The 20808-nt window shown below is 37.1% G+C and overlaps 1 protein-coding gene and 1 long non-coding RNA gene across 2 annotated transcripts in view; both read left to right on the top strand.

The window, feature by feature from the left end:
- Positions 1-20474, top strand: part of LOC145738484 (uncharacterized) — a 74584-nt gene extending 54110 nt beyond the window's left edge. The window contains exon 2 of the long non-coding RNA XR_014180771.1: positions 20020-20474. This is a non-coding gene — a long non-coding RNA (uncharacterized LOC145738484). The remainder of the gene's footprint in view (positions 1-20019) is intronic.
- Positions 10841-12171, top strand: LOC145738380 (uncharacterized). Its single transcript, XM_081993201.1, has 3 exons — positions 10841-11815; positions 11866-11916; positions 12054-12171. The coding sequence occupies exons 1-3, from the start codon at positions 11649-11651 to the stop codon at positions 12169-12171; spliced, it is 336 nt and encodes a 111-aa protein (XP_081849327.1). The 5' UTR covers positions 10841-11648.
- Positions 20475-20808: the final 334 nt, after the last annotated feature.

Here is a 20808-nt window from a genome sequence, read left to right as displayed (position 1 = left end):
CTGCAATTCCCGTCCACGCCACCGCCAACACTGTCAATCCATGTATATACCGGCTCGACTTTAATCGAGCATTTAATACGTTATACAAAAAGGTTTTGCCTAATAATATAAAACAAATTCTGGCAATCGCGAACATTAGGCATCGGTGGCAATACATGATTGGATGTGTTGGTTGGTGTGACGCAACCGTCATTGACTCCTTGTTGGTCTTTATTCTGGTCCTCGTCGTCGTTGTCGTCGTCATCGGACTGACCAAATCGATAGAGACGTTGCGACACTAACCACTCACTAACACCAAAATGAAAACACGCATCACCATTGTTTAGTAAATTTTTTCGCCGTAAAATGGCAAACACTATACGACGGTAGATGGCAAGCTGTTCTACCGTCAAACAAACAAAACACGGTATTTAGAGCAATACTCCTCCCAAGCAATCCGTTCACGATTACTTTCGTCGGCATAATTATCGTCATCATTGAGGTCAGCAGCAGCAGCATCAATAGCAGCTTGTGCAACAGCAGCAGCAGCAGTCGCCGCCCCAGCAACAACAACATCATCACAGTATTCGTGACAGGAGTACTGATGGTGGTGGTGGTAGTAGTAGCATCGGAAGAAGTAATCGTAGTAATGGCCGTCGTTGTTGTTGTGGTCAAAGTTGTAATGTTGGTTGTGGTCGTGGTGGTGGTGGTGGTAGTCACAGCAGTTGTAACTACAACTTCTGCAACTCCCTCGGCCGCCGTCGCCGCCACTTCCGTCTCCTTCATCACAACCTGTTCCACCACTTGCGGTTCCGTCACTTCCGTTACTTCTACTTGCGGTACCACTGCTACTACAGACGACTCCATCACTTGTACCGTTGATGTTGTCCCTGTTGCAGCGGCAGCAGCAGCAGCAATTGTTGTTGTTGTTATTGTTGCTACTGGTGTTGTTGTCGTCGTCATCACTGATGTTGACAATTGGGAAACTGCCCCGCCACCCCTTCCACCGCACGACGCCCGACGCATCAATGACGCAACTACCTCGGTATCTGCGTCATTACGTCCGTCATCGTAGGATATTGCTTCGGGATCGTGCAAACCCAACCTGGCCAAGGTCAAGTTATCGTCATTACTATTTCTCGCTCGAATATCGAATCGATCTGTGCAATGGCAAGATGATAGGCATGACCGTATGAAGTGGTGGTGGGACGTGGACCCAATACCAAGTCGGCAATCATGTGCGGAAACTTGAATTTGGACCAAAGCGCTAAAACATTGACCACATAGGATTGGCCCGCGTCCAAACTGATCAACACTAAGAGAGAATAAAATTTACGTAAACGATATGGTGCCGCACGCGTAGAAGCTTGTTGCATCGCACGTTCAAAAATTTCCGTGTTTGCGAAAAGACCGCGACGCACACACGCTTCACGATACGTGTCGCACACACGCTTCACGATACGTGTCGCACACGATCGTTTCAAACTGACCACTGTCCGAATCAAATGCACGGACAGTGCGCAGTTCGACAAATGATCGGCAGCCACGCACGTGTTGCAACAGTGTACGCAAACAGTACAATTCATCGTCGTGCGTTAATTTGACGTCCACGACAACGCCAACCACCTTACTATTATAAACACGTGATTGCCATTGACCGCGCCTTGCGTTCCACGTGTAATTTTCTGGGATTTTCCTATAAAATAAATCACGTGGCGCTCCCTCCATTTGGTTTAGCTTAAAGTAAGCCGTGAGTTTGGTGTCGATGGTGGCACGGAGCAAAATTTGCTCCGCGTCCTCGTCCTCCTCGTACTCGATGGTCTGCTGGTCCTCAAGGTGAACAGGCAGACATACAACCGAATGACTTCGATCGCTCATCTTAAATTGGAACAGGCGCCAACACGCCTCCATTGAACTGACATACCTACAGTCTAGGTAATTACTAATCTCGTCCCAATTTATAGTGCGATCGACTTCATTTTTCGCTTCCATGCGACACATGTTCTCACCCTTCGTCACGTATTTGTACAGATACTTGACGGATGCCAAGGATCCGACGCACTCAAAATTGATGTGACTCTGATATTTGAGTGCAGCGTAACGATTGTAAGGCACGATATCGGCATTCGTGTACGTAATGTTGTTCGAAATGATCATGTGATTGTTGCGACGTCGACGATATTCAGGGCGTCCATCTTTGACCGTTGAAGCGTTATAGTTTAGTGACCTCCCGTAGGGCCTTTGGAAAATACTTTTTGCAGGTACCGTCCGCTCTCAAACAGGTAACGTTTGGGTCGCGGGTCGGTCCTTTACACTTTGTATGCAGATAAAAGTCGGCTACCGTTCTATACAAAATCGGTTCGACTTGATAGTCCGGTATCTCGGCTGAAACGACACCGTCGACGCGCTCACTGCTGTTTAGTTTGTCGCGCGGTAAAAACGTCACCAAAATGTGAGCATGAGGCAAGCCTCGTTTTTGAAATTCTATCGTGTAGAAATAGTTATGGACGGTACCGTACAATTGTTTCTTGACGATGTCGTCCATAAACTCGGTTAATCTAATGTGGAATGCGCGACAAACCAAATCAGGATGGTTTGGCCATTTCTGTTTGTAAGCGAGGTTGTTTTGGATCTCTGGCCAATTCGGGTTCGTCGTAAACGTGATAAAGAGATCCGGCTTGCCATGTCTTGCAATTACATTAATCGCATCGAGGTACTGGCGATTCGTGAAACGCATTCCACGTCTCGACGACGCAGGCAAAATGAAAATTGACCCAACTCGATAATCCGTACCAGCTGCGTTTGCCCTTCTCTCCAAGTACCTTAACAAACTACCGTAACTGGCTCGCCGTCTAAATAGCTGGTGTGTTTTATGCCACCACAGCTCGTTCGCCTCCACTTTGACATAAGCGTCCACTACGTACTTTTGAAACAATTTGCCGCCATTGTGCAAAATTGAAAGTTCGTTTAATTCACGGGTAGGCGAGATCGAGCGGTGACGGTTCGAAGACTCACTTTGAGTTGGGTTTTGGATGGTGGTAGGCGGTCTTTGTAAGCAATTCGTATCGCGTATCTGTAGACGATAGCGATAGAATTCGCGAAAAGTGATTGTCTTCGTCACGTTCCGAACGTGATGGATCTCTTTATCAAAGCCAAATTCCCCATTCGGAAACAGGATCGGGTACACCATGGTGTCGGCCCATTTATTGAGGTTTTTAAGTTCGTGTCTACCCCGGCCGTCGCGTGGGTAGATGCACAAATCAACCTCGAAGGGTGGTTCGTTGACAAAAACGGCCGCAATTTCAGAGTCGCACGCGGGCAAACTGTAATTTCTTACTTCGCGATTAATATTGTCCCTAAATCCGATCACTAAACTGTCGAGAATGGCGTTTCTTTCCTCGGGAGAGGTCGCGGCCGCCTGTTTACGTTGAATTACCTCACTGATGGTTTGGTAACTTTGAATTATCGGATTGACCCGACGCAACATCGTTTCAATATTACGTATAGTTAGGGGTGCGATGCGGTCACCCAAAAATTCCACCCTTCGATTGACAGCATTATTCGAGTCAACGAAATAATACTGATTAAGTTTGAGAGTAATGGTGTCGTCCCTAACCTGCTGGCTATTATTTACCGTTACTTGACCATTACTATTGTCTGCTGCAAAAAGACGAACCGGAATGGCGTGAGTATAGTGGTAAATCTGTCCGCAAATCGTAAAATACCCATGACCACTCACTCCTTCCGGATGAACATCGGTAGGAACAGTCGATTTGAACGATGCCATAGCAAATAAACTGTTTATTGTACGGACGTTGTTCCGAAATTGAACGGCCATCGGTGAATCGTCCGTGAGATATTCAAACATCTCGCGGGGACATGAACCCAACGGCGGTAACACAACATCGCCACGGAGCGTGAACACGTTCCCGTCGTTGTTCCGCCGGTGTTGGTATGTGCAAAGCCGGTAAAAAAGGTGGCGACAGAGGTAAAGGGGGGGAAAGCAGATCAAAATCCGCTGCAAAAACAGGAGACGCAGAAGAACCTTGTGACGACGACGTTGCTGACGAAACTGGGGACAAAACTGGTAAATCAGGTGTAACAACAATATACTCGACAGGAGATGGTGGTGGTGGTGGTGGCGATGATGGTACGGACGCGTCAACCAATATCGGTTCCGTTGCTGTTACGACGTCGTCATCGTCAATTACCAAAATTACATTATTGTCATCATTATTTTGAAAAGACAGCGGTCGAACCGATAAATTGGACAACACATCCGCACGATTTAGAATTACGCGTAGTTGACGCGGTCTTTCGACGCAACGTTCCAGTACCACGCGCAATTCCCTCATCAATCCCACATAATCGAGAGGCGTAAGCAGAACATGCAACTCACGCGGCAACTCTTCCATCCGATGTAATACTACCTGGAGTTCTCGACGACGATCCCAATCAAATCGCTCCAAGGCCACTCGCAGGATGCGGCGCTCCCAATCGAACCGCTCGAGCATCACCCTAAGTTGCCTTAGGAACTGTTGTTGGCGCTCGTCGTCGTTGTTACCGTTCTTCATGATGGTTGTTTGTCTATTTCTACAAAAACAAATCAAACATTTATTAATTTCAAATTTTAAAATTTCCCAAAAATTCCTTTTTTTCTAAAAAAAACCACTGCCTCAATTGAAAAATTACGTTTTCTCGTTCCACTCAAAACAATGCCTAAACACGTTTCGTTTCCGTAAAAAATAACCGTTCTGAAGATGTTTAAATTAATTTAAAAATGATTTTAAAATTTTTCAAAATTAAAAAAAAAAAACAGTCAGAATGACAGTTTTAATTGTGCAAATAAATTGTAGATGACTTTAAAAATAGAATTAATTTTTATCAAAAAAACACACTTTTTGAATTTTTCAAATTGTTAAAAACAATTAAAATGGCTGTTTTAATGGCGCTAAATGATTGCAAAACACTTTAAAAATTAATTACAATTAATTTTAAAATAGAAAAAGTAATTTAAATTTTTGAAAAATTTTGTAATTTGAAAAAATTTGTCAAAATGACAGTTTTAATAAAGCAAATCGATTGTAGAACAGTATAAAAATTGAATAAAACCATTGATTTATTCAATTTTTTTAATTGAATAATATCTTTGAAAAATGTTAATAAAATTGCAGGAGGATGTGCACCCGGATTTTTCGACGTCATCCGATGACATTTGCTCCCAAATCTTCGTTTTCAGTGTAAGAAATTCCAAATATCCTAATATTTATGCTACGTTGGGCTTGTTTATGGTTACCGCATTTGCGTTCCAATTCTAAATTGATGTCTTTTACAAAATGGGGTGAGGAACCCTCAGCCTTCTCCACAACAAACTTTATTGAACCTCAATTAAAGAGGGTACGCTTACTAGTTTCGAGTACATAAATACTCATCTTCAGGAGCTTAAGATGTAAAATTTGTGCCGGCTGTCTTTTTTTAAAAAAGGGTGAGACAGCGAGACCCAAGGTAAATTAAAGATAAAAGCATAGAAACATCGCTCGATGTGTCCAATAAAGGGTTAAACAAAACTTGTGATGGAGAAAAAGGGAAAAAGTTGACAAAATTCTAATACATACTAATACAAATGTTTAAAACAGTCGTGTGCGCTGCTCAATTGAAGTACGCGTTATCTGTCGATCCTGAATAATTTAAGTTTTATACTGGATAAAACTGTCGAAATTAAGTGAAAATTGTTAAGTGATTAGATCAAGTTGTTTTCTACAACTGTAGAAAGCTTTATAGTTGTGACCAAAGTAATAACGGCAGTACAACATTAAACAATAGAAATCTTCAGATTTTGTGTACTGAAACGGTCCCGATCGGGACTGTTTACGCTTCGTACTTACTGATAAACGATGGAATTCAACGACAACAACGTTTTTAAGAATTCTGATACTGAAAATTATATGACCATTTATATTATTTTATCATTATAATATTGTTCTTCAGACGTTGCACCGTCAGCATTTACTGTAATCTATATAAATGATGCAGCGCAGCATTACATTTAGTCATAATTTCTGTCTTAACCAGTGCGGTAATACACATATTGCTTTTCGTAATTTCGAGTTTTATTTTTAAAAACGCTAGTTGCCGAAAAGTAAATAAAATTGGCGCAGTCGGTAGGATTCCTTTCAGAGTACGGTTATTTTGTGTCGGAGTGCAACGATAGTTTTGTGCTGTGTTGTGTTCGGAATTTATCCATCTTGGATTGCGGAGTGACCTGTGCCTTCTGTTTCAACAGTTAAGAAAGGAATCACCCTTGTGATTACCCCTGCGGAGAGATAGCTTGTGACTCCTGGCAACATCGCTCTTGGTCAACCATAACGAGATAGCCAGCCTGGACAAATTGGCCTATGCTAGTGTCCACTGCAACCAACCTAGGGAGTGTATCTTCTTAGCGACAAAACAATCGTTTCCACAACCAATGTCTGGAGTGAGTACGATTAATCGAAATTTGCCACAAAAATCCAATTTTGCACCCCAAAGACCTTTTCAATCTCATTTCCAAAAAACCGGAAATCCGAACTTCACTTTTCAAGAGCTAACTCATGTAGAAAGCGAAGAAAACCGTGATTGTAAAAATTTGTTATTTAATCCAAATGATGAATTTAATGAGAATTATTACCCTGAAAATTTTGATGATGAATCATCAGAAGAACAAAGTCTTGTAGAACAGATGGAAAATTTTCAATTACAAGCCTCGGAAGAAACCAATGTTGTTTAAGCTTAAATAGCTTACAAATCAATCAACTACCATATGTCGAAATCCCTAGTTACAATATTCGATTATTGATTGATACTGGTTCACATGCATCCCTTCTTAGACCCTCAATAGCCGAAGAACATTTTTCTGAAGCAATTGTTACTCACACGAGCACTTTACAAACTTGTGCAGGATCAAGAAAAGCTACACAAAAAGCAAAAATTCCATTATTCTTATGCTACGGTATAACAGAACCAATCGAATTTATTCTTTATCCCTTTCATGAATACTTTGATGGAATTCTTGGACTAAATGATTTGAGAAAGTTGCAATTAAATATTGATTTAAAAAATAATCAACTAATTAATCACTACTTGCAAATTCCGTTTCAATATAGAAAAGACTTTGATCATTACATGATTGAAATTCCACCTAAGACTATTCAACGGACAACCTTCAAAACCAAGTTACCAAATGACACCACTTGGACTATGCCCTATTATCGTGACAATGAAATTGAAATTCAACCTACTTTAGTGACGATTAATAACCAAAGCTATACGCTAGATGTTTCTAATCATACGAATAAAATTCTTACGATAAATTGCGATATAAATGAAAACATGCCCTTAGAATATCTTGAAAATTTTGAAATTTTTAATTTTGAAATATTCAATCAATCAATACAGCAAAAAAACATGTCTTGTAATATTGATTTTAATAATCTAATAAGACATGACCATTTAAATCAAGAAGAAAAATTTAAACTTTTTAAATTAATGAAAAATTATGAATCAATTTTACATAAACCTGGAACCAAATTAACATTTTCAAATCAAGTAAAACATGTAATTAACACTACTGATGAAATACCAGTACATGCCAAAAGTTATAGATATCCACATATACATAAAGACGAAGTGAATAAACAAATTAATCAAACGTTAAATGACGAAATCATACGACCATCTAACTCACCTTGGAGCTCACCAGTTTGGATCGTACCAAAGAAATTGGACGCTTCTAATCAAAGAAAATGGAGATTAGTAGTTGACTACAGAAAGCTAAACGAAAAAACTATTGATGATCGCTACCCCTTACCTAATATTTCTGACATACTAGATAAATTAGGGAGATGTCAATACTTTACCACCATTGATTTAGCAAGTGGATTCCACCAGATTGAGATGGACTTAAAAAGTATCCCTAAAACAGCCTTTAACGTAGAACATGGACATTACGAATATAATCGAATGCCATTTGGACTAAAAAATGCACCCTCTACATTCCAACGTGCAATGGATAACGTTTTACGCGGATTACAAGGAAAAATATGTTTAGTGTATATGGACGACATTATCATATATTCCACAAGCCTTCAAGAACATTTAGATTCCTTAAAATTAGTATTTGATCGTCTTAATTCCTTTAACATGAAAATTCAATTAGACAAATCTGAATTCATGAGAAAAACTGTTGAATTTCTTGGACATGTTGTAACTCCCGAAGGAATAAAACCCAATAAAAACAAAATTCAAGCAATTCAAAATTTTAAAATACCAAGTACTCCAAAAGAAATTAAATCTTTTTTAGGTCTTGTAGGTTACTACAGAAAATTCATAAAAAACTTTGCCAAAATTACCAAACCTTTGACTCACTGTTTAAAAAAGAACGTAAAAATTGTTCATGATAAACCATTCATAAACGCTGTTAATTTATGTAAAAATATTTTAACAAATGATCCAATACTACAACACCCTGACTTTCAGAAACCTTTTATTTTAACAACAGACGCATCAGACTATGCAATCGGCGCTGTTCTATCCCAAGGATCAGTTGGAACTGACTTACCAATTGCCTATGCCAGTCGAACTCTAAACCCAGCTGAATGTAACTATTCTACGATTGAGAAAGAATTACTAGCAATCGTATGGGCTACTAAATACTTTAGACCATACCTATTCGGACGTAAATTTATGATTGTAACTGACCATAAACCACTCCAATGGTTATTTTCTATAAAAGAGCCAAACTCAAAGTTAGTCAGATGGAGATTAAAACTGCAAGAGTACGATTACACTATTCAATACAAAAAAGGAACGCAAAATTCCAATGCGGACGCACTTTCGCGCCCACCTAAGGAAATTTACCCTATAGATGTGACAAATTCCCCACTGACACACATGTCTGCTACATGCGATAAAAGTGAAGAAGACAAAATTAAAGATGAATACTTATGGCTTGATAGAGTAAAACATTTCTTTGAAACTCAAGAGAATGTATTCAATTCAAACCCACAGAAGATCAAACCTAAGCCAAAAATTCAAATAATATCGGATGTTAAAATAAGATCCCCATTTCCAACAAACAAAAATTCATCAACAACAGACACAGCTAGTGAAGGAATAACTGAAGAAATCACTGAAAATCCAATAAGAGAAGATAACTCAGATACGATAACAATACACACATCACATGAAGATCCAATTTTAGGAGCACCTTACGTCCATAAGAGTTTAAATACTTACACAAATCAATTAATATTCAAATGGACAGATAAAGAAAAACCGTATATTAACAAAACTAAATTGTTTGATACGAAAAATCGAATAATCATCTTTATAAACAAAGATCCAATTACTGAACAAATACAAGAACTTTTCAGAGATTATTTACCACCAGATACTTACTGTTTTCACTTCCCTAATAAAGAATTAGAACCAGTAATTATCAGGATTTTTCAAGAAACATTTAGACATAATATGTTCAAGCTATTCATTTCTAACATTCTACTCGAAGATGTTACAAATTCAAATGATCAAAAAGAAATAATCGAAAGGTATCATACAACCAAAACATCACATCGAGGAATGACAGAGAACATTAAAAACATAAAACAAACATATTATTGGCCTAGCTTAGAAAAAGATGTAATAAATTACGTCAGTACTTGTGAAGTATGTCAACGTACAAAATACGAAAGACACCCTTACAAAGTAATTTTTAAACCAACACCGACAGGAACAAAACCATTTGAACACATTTACATGGATACATATTCTGTATCAGGACAAAAGTTCCTAACGATAATTGACAACTTTCTAAATTTGCTATGGCATACCAAATAAATGAAAATGCTATAGAAATATGTCAAAACTTAATCAAGTTCTTTTCACATCATGGAACACCAAGTAAGATAACTACTGACAATGCACAATCATTTAAAAGTCACTTAGTACAAGACATGTAAAACATATCAAATTGAGTTACATTTTACTACACCCTATAATCCAAACTCTAACTCACCAATCGAACGATTTCATTCGACACTTAAAGAAAGTCTTGTCGCCTTAAGAAATGATCATCGGAATAAAACAATTCAAGAATTAGTTGATATTGCTATTTTAAATTATAACAACAGTATACATTTTTCACACGAATATACACCCTTTCAAATAATTAAAGGAAATCTAAATTATCAATTGAATTTTGAGAAAAACCTAAATCAAATTCAAACTGACTATGTTCACGAACTAGCGGAAACATTTAAAACACTTAATGAAAACATTACGTCAAAATTAAATGCAAAAAAGGCAAACGTTTTGAGTAAATTAAATGAAAAACGCGAAAATGACCCTGAAATACCCGTAGGTACTAAACAACTAATATCTAAACCAGTAAAATTGAAAAAGAAGTTACAACCTAAATATACATTAACAGAATTTAGAAATCAAAGGCATCCTAAAGATGTTAAAAGAAAATTGTAATTTCAGGAAATGAAAAATGGACTATTCTTCATATTTCTACCGTTACTCACCAACGCTCAGTACCGGATTGAAGAATTAAATAATCCATTACTACCAATTTCGCAAGGAACTAGTTATATAGTGATAAGTAATTACCATATTTATTACCATATCAATCTCACCAACATTAAAGAATGTTTAAGGACAACTGAAAAAACACTTTTACAAACCAACAAAACCTTGGACAATTCAAACAAACCTTTGTACAACCTTTTAAAGATTAGAATTAACGATTTGTTTGATCAAGTGAATTCAATTAAATCATCTGTAAATCACTATACTACTCCTAGTAATAGAAGTAAAAGAGGTTTATTCAACTTCTTAGGAAAAGAAGTAGTAGTCCATTTTCTTTCAGTGGAGTTGTACAAGTACAAAAGGAAGGGAATGACACGCAGTCTTCTCCACAATACTTTATTACGACCTTCAAAAGGTAAGGCCTGCTCTACTAGTTTCGGACATATAAATGGCCATCTTCAGGAGCTACAAGAATAACTTACTCTACTTATGCGTAACAGGTGTTTAACAAACGGGAAAAACCTACCTCAACTCGACAATTAATGTGCGGGCTGTCTTTCTAGAAAGGGGGAGACAGTGAGACCCATGTTGTAAAGGTTTGTGAATTTAAGGTTGTTAAAAGTGGGAATAAAGCTATAAAAAAATTTAACACGTGTAGTATAAATTAAAAGGGTTTTAAAAAATTGAATAATTACCTGAATGGAGAAAAAAAGAAAAAACTGACACTACATCCTATTTAAATTTAAACACAAATACTTAAAATTAAAATTAGACCCATTTTAAGGGCTGGGTTAGACCCTATGGAAAAAAGATAAATTTAAAAACCAATCCACCATCCACGGCAGCGGCGATCGAACAGGAAACAAAATGGTGATTTTTTAAAAAACTTTGAAAAAACCGCAGTGATAAGCCGTTAATACAAAGGCAGGGGGAACGTTTAAGAGGGGATTACAATAAAATCAATAACCTAGGTGACAACAGGTGGGCAGTTCTGCAACCCACAAATCAATCAAAGATTAACAATAAAAGGTTAAAGCTGCAACCATTAATACAACAAGATGTAAAGTTAAAACCAGAAATAAACAATGCACTAACCAACAAACATGTGGCGGGTGGACAACGCAATGAGCAAAAAGGGGGTAGCCAAGGGCTCAAATAAGATTTTAAACCCCGCAGAAAGTGCAAACACCGACCAACACGCTAGTGAAGGAGGGGATGTTGAAAGATGGGGTGCTGGGAGTGTTTACGAGGGATTAGGAAGCATTAAAAGGTGAGGGACTTAAAAAAGGAAGTTGATGGATGGTTAAGCTGATCATTCAGGCAGGTGTGCCCACCATCATCAGAGGCCCTGTTGATCTCAAGCACCTCAAGGTGGTTAAGGAGGCTGCCCTTTGCACACACGTGCAGAATCTTGAAACCCTGTTCAATATTGAAGGTGTGGCCATTCAGACGAAGATGCCGAGAAAAATTAGATTTCATATAGCTAGTGTTTAGGTTGGGGTTGTTAGTGAACTTCAAGAACTCCCGAGTGTGCTCGTGAATACGAGTGGAGAACCTCCTGCCCGTTTGACCAACATAGAGAGCATTACATCCGGGAGTGCAACAGGACAGTTGGTAAACGCCTGATTTATGCAGTTGAAGAGTAGGATCTTTGGAGTTAAAAAGGAAATGTCTGGAGGTGTGGGAAACTTTGAAGCAAATATTTATGTTGTTAGACCTGAAAATATTTTTCATCTGAAGTGAGAGGGCCTAAAAAGGGGATTGAAAAGAATTTTGTATCTTCAGATGTGTCTTTGTGTATTAATTTCTTATTGACATATTTTTTAAAATGGTTAAAATAAATTTTATTGATTAATGTATTGGGAAATTTATTATTGGTTGCAACTGTTTTAATCCAAGAAAGTTCTAAATTAAAATTTGTTTCAGACATTGGAATGTTAAATAGGCGGTTAAAGAAACAGTTTAGGGACGCAACCTTCTGATTGAGAGGATGATTGGATTGGAAGGGGATAATGCAGTCCGTACTGGTGGGTTTGTGATAAATGGAGAACTCAATGTGATTATAGGACCTGTAAAGCAAGATATCAAGGAAAAGTAGTTTATGGGATGACTCTAATTCCATGGTGAATGAGATTGAATGCTGTAAATTGTTAAGAAATATGAATAGTTGTTGAAGGTCATTAGGGGACCCGTCAAAAATACAAAAAATGTCATCCACATATCTTTTGAAAAATACTATTTTATTGAAGGAGCGGTAGGATTCTAGGGAATGTTCAATGTTGGACATAAAAATTTCTGCTAGTAGAGGGGAGAAGACATGAACCCATAGCCAGGCCCCCGGACTGTGAATAGAAGGTGTGGTTGAACTGAAAGGAGTTTTGATCCAGTACCAGAGCCACTAGGGTTAGTAAGTCTTCCACCTGGAAAGGGTCCAGACCTTCGGAGGCAGACAACAGATCTCGGACAAAGTTTAAACGATCGAGTGGTGGGATGCTAGGAAAGAGGTTGAAAACATTAAATGATACCATGATTGCTGTGTCAGGAATGGTTATGAGTTGGGAACCTGTTACGCCAATACACACGATTCTCGAATATTCCCGCTATACGTTTATTGTATGGCGAACATTCCATCCGATGCGCCAATCCAAGTTTAAAGATACCGAGACATGTCCAAAAGTAGCTGTTTTGTGGATTTGCATTTTACATGGGGTTAAGTAACTTCCTTATTTTAAGGCCTAGAGGGTTGAGTATTAGGGGGATAAGTTTGGGACACCCCTAGGAAGCGGTTGCCACGTTGTGCACTTTTTCTCTAAACTTAGGGAAATTCTATATAGTGACCCCCTCGTTTTTTCCCTAAATTTCAGGAAATCTTAATCTGGCTATGAGGCCTTTGTAACAGTATCATTGAATGATCGGTTATTGGCTGTTGGAGGTTTTAATAACCGTCATGACAGTTTAAATTCGGTGTAAGAGTTTGATATTAAAACCAATAAATGGACATTAGTCACATGTATGCTTTCCTAAAAAGGTGAATTTGGAGGAGCAGTGTTGGATTTGGTCAATTTAGAGCACCTCGTGGGACAAACTAATACCTAGTTAATGAGAACAATGTGATATGTACACGGTGATCATTTATAACGTCCCCTCTCTCAACTTTTTTATTTTTCACATTAGAAAAAAATTATGAATAGAAAAGTTGTACGAGATGATGCACTGCTATTTGCAGAATATATTGTTATTTATACAGGACGTTTCAGAAATGCGTGACAAGTCAAAGTTATATTTTTTCAAATGGAACACCCTATATATTTTCAATTTTCTAGAATTATCAAACAATTCTGAACATTTTTTTTTAATATGTCCTATACCTAAATGTAATAGTTTTCGAAATATTCGCATTTCCACTAAGCTGCTAGATTCTAGAAAATATTCGATAGATTCCAGTTCTAGGTGGCGGTGAATTACGCGGTCACAAAAAAACAAAAACTTTGTTTATTACTGACAGTAGTGACAGTTACACGTTGCGGGAATATAACATTATTTTTATTAAAATGCCTTATTCCGAAAGAGAAAAACAATTTATTCTGCAAATATTTATTAAAACAAATAATAACGTTAAAATTGCTCAAAGGGCACTCCGTAGAATTAACCCCCGGATGCATATTCCAGATAAGCAAACATTTTATAGGATCTATGAAAAGTTTCAACGAACATCCAGCCTATTGAGAAAAGAACAATGGAAAGAGATGAAAATATGGATTTGAATATTCTGCTAAAAGTTGAAGAAAATCCAAACATTTCTCTGAGAAAAATATCGAAGAGTTTGGAAGAAGAGCATGGCGATTCAAAAAATACCTCTTATGGGAGGATACAAAACACTCTCAAGAAATCAGGACATAAAGCATTCAAAATATGGCCCCCCACAACAAAATTAACGCCGAGACAAAGGGAAAAAAGAGTTGAATTTTGCCAAACCATGTTGGAAAAAAATAACTTGAATAACCCAAATGAGCTACTGTACCAGCGCACAAACTTAACTAGAATAACAGAAAGACTACTACAAATTCAATCCAAATGGAAAAACAACCAACAGAACTGGACCATACTAAATCCTCTTTGCCTCACAAGACAGACAAGACAATCCCGTTTTCTTTTTCCATCGACGACTCTACTCGATCACTTACAAACATAACACAACTAAGACAATAATAAATGTTACAAAATGTAATTTTAGGTTAAGATAAATGTTTGCAATACTTTATTTTAGATTATTATATTATACCAACTTAAAGTAAGCCTAAACCAACAAATGTACACAAACAAGGGCAGAAAGACCATTTCGGTCGATAGCCCATTTCGTAATGAAATAAAGATTGTTTATTATTATTATTATTATTATTTGAAAAATGCATTCTGTACCGACGAGTCATCATTTGCGACCAGCGGTATGATTAACAGGAAAAACACCAGACAGTGGGCCACAGTATATCCCCACGGCTACGGGGAATTTCAATTTCAACGTCGCCAAACTGTCACTGTTTGGTGTGCTATGCTGTATAACAAAATAATAGGTTCCCATTTCTTTACCGTTACTTTAAACTGAGATGTTTATTTAAATTTTCTCCATCAAGAACTAGAGGACTTTTTTGATGAGCTTCCGTTGGAACAAGAGAGAAACATTGTTTTCCAACAAGATGGCGCTCCACCTCACAGTGTCGTAGCTGTTAGAAACCATCTAAGTCAACGGTTCAATGAATAGATTGGGAGGGATGCACCGATAAAATGGCCTCCTAACAGCCCTGACTTGACGCAGATTGATGCATTTTTATGGGGAACGCTAAAAGATCGAGTGAATGCACATAGCATTGAAAATACTGAACATTTGAAAGAACTTATTAGAATGGAAATTCAAATTCTGAATGAAGATTATAACCAATCGCTCACTCCGCGTTAGAAAGGTTACGAAGAACGTATATCAAATGTATTGAAGAAAACGGGGGCCCAGTTGAGCAATTTGATTTGTGAAAACTACATGCGTTATTATATATTATTATATCTATAGTTGTTTCAGATATTGAATTTCACTCCAAAATAAAATCATTGATATTTTCTTTATAAAAAGGTCATATTGGTCTGGTATTGATGACTAATTCACCAATTCACTAATTATTCACAGCTACAAGAACGAGAACTTTTTTTCGAATGTAGCCGCTTAGTGGAAATGCGAATATTTCGAAAACTATTACTTGGCCATGTGTTTTAAGTGTAGCGGATTTGGACATGTAGCAAAACATTGCTCTGAAGAAAAGAATGAACATGAAGCCCGAAACTGTAAATCAACTACCCTAAACTGTCCAAATTGTGAAAAGATGAAAATTGAAGATAGAAATCACTCAGCAAAAAATTTGGAGTGTCCAGTATACAAGAGAAGAATGTTACGTTATAAAAACAACATAAACTATGGTAGTAATCCTTTTTAGTGAAGGTCTCAAATAGCAGCAAAACTAAAAAGGAAATTTCAAGAAATGATTCCAAGAGCAGCAAGAAGAAGACATTTGGAATTTTACACCAGAACATCCAATCAATAGGAAATTCGTTAAATCAACTGAATCACTTAATCCAGGATCTAACAGGCGTAAGAGTACTTTGTGTAACGGAACACTGGAAAACAAAAGATGAATTACAATTTTTCACTCCACATAACTTTAAATTGGTCTCTTCTGCATGTCGTGAACGTGGGGAACACGGAGGTAGTGCGATATTTGTTCATCAATCAATAAAATGTAAGTCTATAATTAAGATAACCAAATTGTCTAAGAAACAAATATTCGAATGCTCCGCAGTTGATTGCGACATTAATGGGAAGGAAGTAGTTGTTATTTGCATTTATAAACCCCCTGCAGGAAATATAGAAACTTTGTTTGATTGTCTTGAACGCGCATTGAGCATTATATTTGATGTAAACAAAATGATAATAATCACTGGTGATTTTAATATTGAATTTCTTAAGGACAACAAAAACAAACATAGAATTTTATCACTTATGAACTGTTTTAATCTTCAACATACAATTACAGCAAATACCAGAATAACGAGTCGAAGTCAAAGTTGCATAGATAACATATTTGTTAATTTTCCTTACATACAGGGGTGGGCATAAGTCACCTGGCAGCCTTGAAAACAGTTCATGCGTCAGACCCACCACTCTCGCTCGGATTTCAGGTGCGCGTAGCAACGCGGCCGGGTGGGCATAAGTTAGTATGCTTGTCGACCTCAAGCAAGACAGATCAAACCGGTTTTTTGCGTTGTTAGATTGTAATTTTTGAGTAAAATGGCACAAAACGTTCGAGTCAAGTTTTCATTACAACAGCGTGTGTTCTTGTTGAAACAGTTTTATTGTCTGGATCGCGATTATGGAGCTATTGAAGAGGGTTTTAGAGAAAAGTGGCCTGATACACATTTCCCAAACCGCAATTACATGGTTGAATTAGCCAAAAAGTTTGAAAGGACCGGTAGTGTTGAAGATGCAAAGCGTATTGGGCGTCCACGTTCGGTGTGCACTGAACAGAATAGCATGATGGTAGCGCAAAGTTTCGTCGAAAATCCTCGCCGCTCTGCCAAACGGACATCGTTGGTGCTTGAAATACCATCTCGTACACTTCGTAGAATCATGGAAGATATCGGTTTGCACTGTTATCATCCTCATTTGCTGCAGCAGCTAAAACCGCGAGACCATCTGCCGCGCATGGAATTCTGCGAGTGGTACCTAATTATGAAAGCAGCCGATCCTTTTTTCGAGAGACAAATCTTGTGGAGTGATGAAGCACAATTCAAGGTTGATGGCAGGGTAAATAGGCATAACTGCGTTTATTGGGCCGATGCTCATCCTCATGAGATCCTCGAAAAGGAAGTGAATTCTCCTGGAGTTATAGTTTGGGCCGGAATGAATTATCGAGGGATGGTTGGCCCCTATTTCTTCGACGTGTCCGTTAATTCGGAAACTTACTTGGAGCTTTTACAAGAATTACGCGTCACCTTGGATGAGGACGACAGATTCGACGGAACATAATTTTGCAGCAGGATGGCGCCCCGCCGCATTTCAGCTTGGAGGTTCGCGCTTTCCTCAACGAGCACTTCCCAGGATGGATTGGTAGAGGTGGTTGCATTGGTTGGCCCCCAAGGTCTCCGGACCTCACAGCGATGGACTTTTCAATTTGGGGCCTAATGAAGAACCGGGTTTATACGCAAATGTCGAAGATCTCAAACATTGGATAACAGTCGAGTTCGATATCATCAATGAAGACCTCGCGATGCTCGCCCGTATTGTTAATTCGATCGAAAAACGTTATTTCAAGTGTATCGAGATGAACGGTGACCATTTTCAACACCTATTATAAATATTTTTGTGTTATAATGAAATAAAACGAACGTTTCTTAAACTTGTGTTTCCGTTTTATAAAATTTCTTGAATTTTTGCAAATTTGCCAGGTGACTTATGCCCACCCCTGTAGAAAGTTCTGTAATAAACACGCACATATCAGATCATTCTGCCCAATGCGTCACGTTCCAGATGTCAACTAAGGCTATTAATACAAGCTATTACACTCGTATCTTTTCTGAACAAAACAAACAACAATTTGTAAACCTCCTTAAGAGTGAAAACTGGGGAATAGTTTTCAGTTCATTTTATCAAACCATCGACGAGCAATGGAACTTATTTTTGTCGGAATTTACAATCCTGTTTAATCAATGTTTTCCTCATAAATTAGTAACAAATAAAAGCAGAAATAAGTGCAAAACATTATACAAATCGGATGAATTAAATGAGTGCAAGAAAAAACTAGATTTGCTACTTCAGCTGTCAAGACATAATATAAGATTTAAACCTCAGTATATCACTGTAAAAAAGGAATATGACAACATTTTTTTAAAATCAAGAGCGGATAGTTATAAAAAACAAATAGAATCTTCTGACAATAAAAATAAATGTATGTGGTCAATTTGTAATGAGATATTGGGGAAAACTCAGTGTTGGCTTGAGACTGATATAGCGGGTGATCCTTGTGCTATAGCAAATAAATTTAACGACAAATTCTTGTCGTTGGTCCCTGATATATTTGAAAATTTGCAGCACACGGAGTTTAGTTGTAATATAATCCCCAATAGTGAATCATTTCACTTCAAACCAATCACTGAAGAGGAACTGTGTGATTTTTCAGCAAAAAAATTAAAAAACAAAATAACAAGTGGTATAGATGAGATTCCTGCAAGTGTAGTTAAATTGGTAATACCACATATATCCAAGCCACTAACATACTTAATAAATATAAGTCTCAAGCAGGGATGCTTTCCAGATCAGTTGAAAATTGCTCAAGTTAAACCGATTTATAAGAAAGGTGATAAAAATGAAATAGGAAATTACAGACCAATAAGCATCCTTCCAGCCTTTTCAAAGATTTTTGAATTGGTTTTATACACACAGCTAACAGATTTTTTTATAATGTGCGACCTCTTCAGTGGTTATCAACACGGCTACATTGCCGGAGGATCAGTACAAACAGCAATTTTTCAGTTTACAAGTCATATCCTTGAACACATAGAAAACCATAAACTAGGAATAGGTATATTTTTAGACTTATCTAAGGCTTATGATTGTGTAGATAAAGAACTATTGTTAAAAAAATTAGAACTCTATGGAGTTAGAAGTAAGGCCCTAAGATTGTTTGATTCTTACTTATCTCATAGGAAACAACAGGTTAAACTATTTAGGGACAGCAAACCATACACATCAAATATAAAAGAAAATCAACATGGAATAGCCCAGGACAGTATTCTAGGGCCACTACTCTTTGTAATTTACATGAACGATCTGAATTCTATAGCAAAAGAAAATGAAAAAATCGTCAACTTTGCAGATGACACAACTTTACAAAAAACAATTACTTGTAGGTGAAGAGGAAATCAGCACTTTAACTCAGTCTGGAAAAGATCTGTTTATTAGGACCTCTGAGTTAAAAAAAATAAATTAGCTTTAAATATGGAAAAAACAAGTGTGATCATTTTTTCAACAAAACAAAGTACATTTGAGAAACCTAATGAAATACACCTTCTCACTGACAGGAGCCAATTACTAGCCAAGAACACAAAATTTTTGGGAGTGCAGATTGATGAATTTCTAGATTGGTCTGATCACATAAATGCTCTGCTAGGCAGGTTAAACTCAATTTGCTATATAATTCGAATTGCCTCCGGGTATCTGAACCTGGCGGCCCTTAAAATATTGTACTTTGCCAACTTTGAATCGATTATGAAGTATGCAATTATGTTTTGGGGTAGAAATACTTCAATACAGAATGTATTTGTAATTTAAAAAAGGGCAATTAGATTAATGTTCAAAATGAAATACAAAGATTCATGAAGATCCATCCTTAAAAAAAAAAAATACTGACAGTTTATGCAATTTATATATATGAGTGTCTCATCTTTCTTAAAAAGAACCAAAACCTATTTAACATCAAAGTCAATCACACATACAACACAAGACAAAAAGATGTAAACTGTCCAAAACATAGATTAACACTCACTGAGAAGAAGAAATATTTTGCACTCACTGCAAAATATATGTGTATTCGCCTATTTAACAACCTACCAGACAGGCTGAAAACATTGACGGACAAAAGTTTCAAAAAGGAAGTAAAAAATTTACTAATTGAATTAGAACCCTACACTATAGAGGATTATTTTGTTAAATAAAGATTGCTTATTCTCTGAAATCTGTATTTAGGGAAAAATCGCTGAAAATGTATATAAGTATCTTTAAGTACTACATAGTTCATAGTTTACCATGACGCTATTTCCTTTGTATTAGTTGATAATGTACATTGTACTCTATCCTAATCACAATTCGAAATAAAGACTGGTGTTATTATTATTATTATTATTACATTTAGGTATAGGACATATTATAAAAAAAATGTTCAGAATTGTTTGATAATTCTAGAAAATTGAAAATATAATTCTTCTGAAACGTCCAGTATAAATAACAATATATTCTGCAAATAGCTGGCATCATCTCGTACAACTTTTCTATTCTTTTTTTTCTAATGTGAAAAATAAAAAAGTTGAGAGGGGGGGACATTATAAATGATCACCGTGTACACGGCGTTAATTATTTTAACAGATTATTAGGCTAGTTGCTATATTACAAAACCAAAGCTTTAATTTTGCAAAAGAAAAACGAAGCAGTGTGTTCCGTGATATCGT

The sequence above is a fragment of the Ips typographus genome, linkage group LG15, assembly GCF_016097725.1.
Source record: "Ips typographus isolate SLU linkage group LG15, UJ_Ityp_2.0, whole genome shotgun sequence".
Lineage (NCBI taxonomy): Eukaryota > Metazoa > Arthropoda > Insecta > Coleoptera > Curculionidae > Ips > Ips typographus.
This window is presented reverse-complemented; position numbering and strand designations above follow the sequence as displayed.